Source organism: Garra rufa, unplaced genomic scaffold (assembly GCF_049309525.1).
Source record: "Garra rufa unplaced genomic scaffold, GarRuf1.0 hap1_unplaced_042, whole genome shotgun sequence".
Lineage (NCBI taxonomy): Eukaryota > Metazoa > Chordata > Actinopteri > Cypriniformes > Cyprinidae > Garra > Garra rufa.
Window position 1 is genome coordinate 92925 of NW_027394317.1, and position 8766 is coordinate 101690.

The window sequence follows — 8766 nt, forward strand, 5'->3', positions numbered from 1 at the left end:
AACTCATGGTGACAACTGAAACAAGTGGACATTTATCTGCGTTAGGAGGTAGATTGTTGTTGGAGACCAGAGCTTTGTGTCTAATATAAGTTGTGTTATAACATTCATGCGTAGTTTCATTTATGTTAAGCAGGAAACAAAACACTAATACAACACAAAAGGCAATCAGAACTGATGTTAAATCAGTGCTTCAGTCGTCACAATGAGATTTTATGGTACATCAACATTTCTCTTTCAACTCTTTCAGCAGTAGCTAAAAAGTGCTATAAATTACAACAGATCCTCTTACAGAACCGAGCGTCTTCCCTCACTACATAATGACTGGTTATGTTACCTCAAGCAACAATGCATTATAATAAGACAGATTGTTTGGAAATTGGCCCATAAGGTGCAAACACTCCTCATTACACATCACTGACAGGAAAAACTCCTGCGTTTAGCACCATATAAGTCCACCTCGCACATGCTGTGGACACACTCAATGCATCGGGCCCATCCTGTGGAAACCGTGTGGGGTTGTGGTGGTGGACGATGGGAGAGAAACTCACTAAGAGCACAGGCGGGGATAGCAGCGAGACTAAATGTTCAGCTCAAGGTCTTGATGTTCTCTAACAGTGCTGCTTTAAGCAAAACGGCAGTCTTTCCTCCGGCCGCGGCGATGTCAGCCTGCACTGCGGCGTCCCATGAGAAGGTCAGCAGAGCTGCTGGGGCCTGAAAGGTAAAAATTAATGTGTAATGATTACTTTTGATTGAATTAAACATTGTAGACTGACTGTTGTTTGAACTTGACCTACCAGGTTGCACTCATTCAGAGCCAATTCCTCATCATCCTTCAGTTTTTGTCCTCCGGGCGCCACCAGCTCAAAGGGTTGCCAGCTGTTTTCCAGAGAATCGCGGACAAACTGGTACAACGCTGCCACCCTCTCCCATGCCAGGAAAGTGCCTGCAGAACATTTCTAATTGACGTTAGGCTGCAGAACAAGTTTGCCAAAACAAGCAAAAGCATGTTTACAGTATTTAGTGACAATGGACATCTATTGGGCAAAGTGTTTTGGAGGGTTTAAAAGCATTAATGTGCAAATATATGATATTTTAATCATAAATGTTATTTGAGGCCCGTGTCAACATCATGAGGTTACATTCAAACATTTTATTCACTTTGCTATAATGTAGATTTATAGATTTGTTATAAAATACTATACACACACACACACACACACACACACACACACACACACATATATATATATATATATATATATATATATATATGACTAACATGTTAAATACCATAATACAATACAAAACAAAAAAGTTGGGTTAAATATTTTGAGAAAATATTTGGTTAAACAACAGAATACAGAATAAAAAAAGATTACCTTTATTACATTTATTTTATTATATATATTTTTGGTGCTTACTACAACATTACAATACAAAATATGAAATATATATATTTATTTATAAAAAATACTATAAAGTTGCGTTAAATATGGGGAAATATTTGGTTAAACTCTGACAACAAAATAAAATAGATTTTATTTATTTTTTTATTTTGATGTTTACTACCACATTACAATACAAAGTATTAAACATATTTTTCCATTTATGAAGATACTATAAAGTTGCATTAAATATTTTGGGAAAACATTGGTTAAACTAATGACAACAGAATAAAACAGATTAACTTTATTATATATTTTTTTTGGCTGTTTACTACAATGTAGCAGTAAATAGCAAAAAGTGCAAAAAAAATTTGAAATGTTTTCTATCATTTCAAATGTTTAATATTTTGTATTGTAATGTAGTAGTAAACGGTAAAAAATATCTAAAATAAAATATTTCTTTTTAAATGAAAAATATATATTTAATATTTTGTATTGTATATTTGTAATGTAGTAGTAAATGGCACAAAAAGTAAATAAAATTAAATATATAAAATTAAATAAAAAATTGTATCTATTTTATTCTGTTGTCAGAGTTTAACCAAATGTTTTCCCAAAATATTGAATACAACTTTACAATATTTTTTATAACTAAAACATATATATTTAATATTTTGTATTGTAATGTATTGGAATATAGTAGTAAACAACAAAAAAGTGTAAAAGGTAAATAAATAAAATTAATTTAAAAATGAATCCATTTTATTCTGCTATAAAAAAATAAAAAAATATATATATATGTTACATATTTTGTATTGTAATGTAGTAATAAACAGCAAAAAGTGTAAAAATGAAATAATATAAAATATATAAATTGAATAAAAAAAAATGTCTTTGGTTGTCAGTCAGTTTAACCAGATATTTTCCTAAAATATTTAACACAACTTTATATTATCTTTATAAATGAAAACATGTTTAATATTTTGTATTGTAATTGACTGTAATGTAGTAGTAAACAGCAAAAAAAAAAAAAAAAAAAGTAAAAATTATATTTTATTCTGTTGCCAGTGATAGTTTAACCAAATATTTTCCCAAAGTATGTTTTAAAAATATTGAAAGTTTTGTTTTGTAATGTAGTAGTAAACAGGTGTATCTGTTTTATTTACTGCTACATTGCAGTACATTTCAATACAAAATATTAAATATATAGTTTATTTATTAAGAAATTATATTTGATTTTATTTACTTTTTACAATTGTTTGCTGTTTACTACTACATTACAATACAAAATATATTTTATTTATGAATATATTATAAAGTTTTTTGGTAAAACTGACTGACAACAGCATAAAATAGATACATCTTTTAATTAAATTCTATACATTTTAATTTTTTTTTTAATTTTTAGTAAATATTAAACTTTTTTTTTTTCACTTTTTACACTTTTTTTCTGTTTACTACTACTTCACAACAAATTACAATACAAAATAATAAATATATATTTATCATTTAGAAAGACAAAGTTGTGTTAAATATTTAAGGAAAATATTTTGGTTAAACTAAAAATAGATTAAATTTGTAATTTAATTCTATACATTATATTTTATTTATTATTTTTTATTTTTCCTTTATATATTTTTTATTTATAAAGACATTACAAAGTTTATCAGATATGTTGTGAAAATATTTGGTCAAGCAACAGAATAAAATGGATAAATGTAATTTTTAAATTCAATTTTATATATTACTTTTAATTTTTTTTCCACACTATTTTTCAATAGCTTTTCTGTTTACTACTGTTTCATAAGACTGAGCATAAAAATGTGCATTTTTCGTATGTACGCCACTAATTTTATAAATTGTATATGTAATTAATAATAATTCAAAACTACCAACCCTGGAGTATATTCCCATCTGGCAACCGCACTCTCAAAAGCGCGTAGTTGTACTTTCTTCTCTCCCTCTGCTCATCTTTCTCACGCATGGCTTTCGTTCGCAGCATTGCATTCCTTTCCACGATTTCACTCCTGCAATAAAAGAAAATCATAAAGACTAAGTAAGACGTCAACAACAGTAGCGTTTGTGCTGTCCAAGTTGATTATTTCTTTACTTCTGCTGCAGTTCTCTCTTCAGTTCCTCGGCAGTGAGATTGTAGAAGTCTGGAGGAAGCTCGAAGTGTGTGGCGTGCTGTGAGGCTCTAAAGACCTGCGTCTGACGGTCCAGCTTCGCCCTGACCGGCTCGCCCTTCTGCAGCTGCTCCAAATGAACCTTCATCTGCTCCAGAGACTCAGATTCCTGCGCCGGCAGCACCAGGAACTCCTCAGTCTTATCTGAGAGATGTTATTCAGCGATGTGAAGACTTGGTATTAAATATATGCCACACTTTACCTTCAAATATAATGCTATTCACTAGGGCTGGGTATTGTGACCAATTCGGCGATTCGATTCGATTGTTATTTTTATGGTTTCGATTCGATTCGATATCGATTAGCTATCAATATTTCATTTAAAATGTTAGTTTTGCAGACATGGGATCCATATTTGGATATAAATGCTGGTAACTGAAACTCTCCTACTTAAGTTTATTACTGAAATACACATCTACATTAATAATAGGGTGCACACAGTTATTAATTTTAAATGAACACTGTAACAAGAAGTCATAAATATGTGCATCCATTGTACACCATGAAAACAAACTGCAAAATGCACATTACTGTAAAAAAATAAAAAGACTGTAAATGTGCAACAGTAATATCTATTGAGAACTTCAAACATGTTTAAGAAATAAAACATTCAAACATTTCTAAATTCAAAACGTTCAAAACAGGCCCATCATAAAGCCCTTGTCTGTGTATACAAAACATTCTAACTGTCCATAAAACTAACAGTTCTTAACTACAGCCTAATCATTTTTGATCACCAGATTTTTCTGCAAAAAAGCAGCTGATGGTGACACCTTCAGGAGGAGAGGTGAATATTCATATCCTCTTACGTGAAGCACGTGCATTAAGAATCGATTCGGGGATTTCCCGAATCGATATCGTTGCGTTAAATTGAAGAATCGATATTTTTTACCCAGCCCTACTATTCACACATTACCTTCGCCGTCTACCGGCAGCGATTTGCTTTCGAATCCCAACGCCTGAAGATACTCGCGAGATCCTTCAATCACAATGACCTTCTCCTTTATAATAATAATAAAACAACAAATTATGAGTGAGTTTGCTTTTTAAACTCATTTTCCAACAGTGAAAATGCTCATACCTGAAACACTTTGTTGCTAAGTTTGATCTTCCTGTACTTTTCCTCAGTTGGATTCTTACAGATGTTTTCGATGTACCTGTTCACACATTGAGTTTCAGTTTAACGTTATATAAACACACTGACACCGTGTCTACACCGGACGCGAGCGGCGCGACAAATTACATTAGAACCTATTATGCCGTCTACACTGGATGCGGCGCGACTCGGCAAATCCCCGACAGTAATCTGCTGCCGCCTTCTATTAATGACGTGCTCACGCAAAGTTTAAATGATTTGCAACGGTCGCTTTGTCGCGTCCAGTGTAGACAGACTTTAGCTGTTGCGGCGCGGCGCGGCACGACAACTGTCGCGTCCGGTGTAGACACGGTGTGAGATATATGATTAAGTAACAAATTAAATAGTCCTTACTTGCTAATGATGTCAATGGCAGCTTTTACTTTCTCTTTGTCTTTGTTAAAGGTGTGAATCATCATAATGGAGGCCTCCATCACATCCTCTGAGAACCTCTGTGAAGAAAGATAAGCGTTCAGTAACATCTACATGGGAAGTCTTCAAAAAGATTTTGACTTGTGATAAGCTCACCATCAGAATGGCCTCTTTTATGTGCGTCTCTCTTTCGGTCTTTGTTAAGGTTTTTCCAGTGAGAGGACAGGTGAAGAAAACTCCAGACACTGAGAAACAAGATGGATCCTGCTGTGGAACACAGGCGCCCTTCAAAAGGTACAAAAAAGAAATCACGGTCAGCGAGGCTGCTGAAATCTTGAAGGGACAACTCACTCAAAAATGAAAATTGTCATCATTTTGTTTACGGTTCATTCAAAATCGTATGACTTTCAGTTTTCCATGAACACAAAAAAAAAAACATTTTGAAGGATGTATTGGCCTTCAAAAAGGTAAATGGGAAATGGAGCTGTCAAAATGACAATGTAGATTTTTACAAAATAATAACTTACACTTTTGTCTTTTACTCACAAAAGTAATCCAAAAGAGTTAGACTGTAGACCTATAGGTCATTTTGCAGCTTTACAGATCCAGTCCCATACACTTTTATTATTTAATATTTAATATTAAAATTGAACCAGATTTGTCATTAGAATATTTAAATAAATTACTTTATGGAATTAATGACAGGTAGGAAACAAAGAAAATGTAAACTGATTTTAGTACAAATGAATTTAAAATGTTTTCATCAAATTTTGTATTAAAATATTTTATTTTAGTTTAAATCATTTAATTATTTAAAACGTAATAAAATATAATTACATTTTTAAATATTTTAATCAAAAAGTTGATGAAAATATAATAAATATATAACGAAAGTAAATATTTTTATGTAATTTTAGTCAAATATGTTCAAATGATATATAAAGGTATTTTAATAAATGTGTTATATACATATTTTAATAAAGTAATATATATAGTATTTAAAATTTAATATATTATTGTATTATTTGCTTATATGATATCAAAAATATATTAAAATACCTTTTATATTATTTGTAGATTTATTTTAATATATTTGTTTATTTTGGGGTGAAAATTTGTATTTGTTTAGGGGTTAATTTTTTCCTTCATTTTTTAAAGTTTATGTATTTTAAAGTTAAAATGTTAAATAATCAAAAATTAGATTAGAATATAATAAATATATGATGAAAGTGAATATTTCCATCCAATTTTGTATTGAAGTATTGTAAAAAATGTATTATATTAAAAATATATATATGTGTGTGTGTGTGTGTGTGTGTGTGTGTGTATATATATATATATATATATATATATATATATATATATATATATATATATATATATATATATATACACACACACACACACACACTTAAATATTTAAATGAATATATTATATAAATATTTTAGTTAAATTTTATATGTATTTAAAATGTAATATATTATTGTATTTATGTATTTTTAATTTAAAAGTTCAATTTAATTTAAAATGTTAATATAAATAAATATTTTAATGAAAAATTAGATTAAAATATAATTAACATAAGGAAAGTGAATCTTTTCATCCAATTTTTATAAAAAAAAAATTATAATTATAGTTTACAATAGCATTTAAAATGTAATATATTCTTGTATTATTTGCTTGTATTTCAAAAATAATTTTAAAAACCTTTTATATTATTTGTAAATTTATTTTTATATATTTGTTTATTTAGGTGATTTTGTTTTTATTTATTAATTTAAATTAATGTTAATTTTTTCATTAATTTTACATATACATATAATATATAATATTACGTGAAATGAACTTAAAATAAGATTTATATATATATATATATATATATATATATATATATATATATATACACATATACATACACACACACACAACACAGAAAATAAACAAAACAAATGAATAATAATAATAATAATAATTTATTTCTAAATTGTTATTTTTATTTATTGCAAAATGTTACATTCACAGACCTTTGATGATATTTCACATTTATGTGTGTGTGTGTTTATATATATATATATATATATATATATATATATATATATATACATATACATATACACACACACACACACACACACACACACACACACACACACAATAATGTACACACACATGAAATTAAAACTGCATTCATAAAGTGGCCTAGAAAAAGGTTAATTCTACATAAGGGTAGTCAGGGTTGCCAACTCTGTGGTTTTCCCGCGGAATTGGGCTACGACAACACTGTTGCCGCAGGCTTTTTCATGTCCCCAGGTTATTTAGCCCCTGGAGTGTGAATTTTTATCAGGGGAACCCTGCCAAAAAAAACGTGAATTTTACCCACCGGAATGATTTTTACCACTCCGAAACTTGATTGGGCTAGTTTTGAGTAGCACTTGGGTGGGTTTTGTGAAACCGGGCAACCCTGAGGGTGGTCCACCTTTATGGTGGCTGCCATGTTTATATCACATAACCAAATATCATGTGACATAAAGTAACCCCTCTATTTTTTAGACACTTTCAGTCAATATATGTGCAAAAACATTTGCTTTTGTGTGCAGCTGAATCAGAATAAAATCACATAAATCTAAAAAAGTCAGACTTGCCTCGATATCAGTGTTCTTCGCACTGGCCGCGGTGGCAGCCGCCTCAGCTTCAAGTTCTCGCTTCACTGAAACACAACCACAAAATGACTGGCTATATTCACTAACAACTTTCATATCTATGACTAAAACTATCTAATAATCTACCCTGGTTCCTTATGGCATCTTGGGACGTCTGCACCTTTGGCCGGGGCTGTTGCTCGATCCTGGCGAGGGCCGCGGCCCCTGCTCTCTGCGCCCCCTCATTGGGTGCTTTCCTGGGCGCTCCACGAGGAGCCTGTGGCGCTTGAGGTTTAGAGCTGCTGGAAATACCAAATGACACAGTCGTTTCTGTGTTAAAACCACTGTTGCAACCAATAACATCACTGAAGCAGGAAAGACTGCCACTCCCACGTGACTAACACAAGACCTTTACTAAGCCTTTTACTCTAAGTATAGCGATAAGGTGAAACTCACAGGTCGGATCCTATTGCATGTAGGTAAAGCAGTAAAATGCTGATACGTTTAGCACATACTATACATGCTACATGTTTCCATACGTCATTTCCAGATATAATCATTTAAGAAATGCAGTCAGACAGGTATACATGCACTTTATATACTAATAATAGCGAAGTTGTACTATGAACAATTTTAACTGCGAAATAGACTGTATTACGAAAATATGCTATTTAGTGTTTCCTGAGCAGATCATATGAACTCATAATGTGTAATTAAGTTTCAGTTTAATGTAAAGGTGTGGTGGTCATGATGTATCTCATAAACATCTGATCTTTTACCTGCTTTCTTCTGTAAGTTTCTTTCCTGGCCCTGCTGACTTGAATTTAATATCCTTCTTGATGTCGTCGAAAAACTTCTTCATTCTTAGCGATAAGCTGTGTGCAAAAAATGTTGTTTAAAAAATGAAAAATCAGTTGTTTTTAATTATTTATAACTGTCAGACACACCACCACCCTAGCGATGTGTTTACAGCGGGAAGAGGGCAGATTCTCAACCGGAAATGTGGTCATGAAGCGATCGTGATGCAAATATTAGGGTTTTAGCGACA

General features: G+C 31.1%; 1 protein-coding gene across 1 annotated transcript; it reads right to left on the minus strand.

Moving 5' to 3' along the window:
- Positions 1-585: 585 nt before the first annotated feature.
- LOC141315882 (UBX domain-containing protein 6-like) lies at positions 586-8698 on the minus strand. The gene is made up of 11 exons (XM_073832724.1): positions 8498-8698; positions 7866-8020; positions 7722-7786; positions 5235-5363; positions 5061-5158; positions 4653-4728; positions 4488-4572; positions 3496-3715; positions 3282-3412; positions 795-943; positions 586-711 (listed from the first exon to the last, which is right to left on the minus strand). Exons 1-11 carry the CDS (start codon positions 8578-8580, stop codon positions 586-588), a joined length of 1317 nt encoding a protein of 438 aa, XP_073688825.1. The 5' UTR covers positions 8581-8698.
- Positions 8699-8766: the final 68 nt, after the last annotated feature.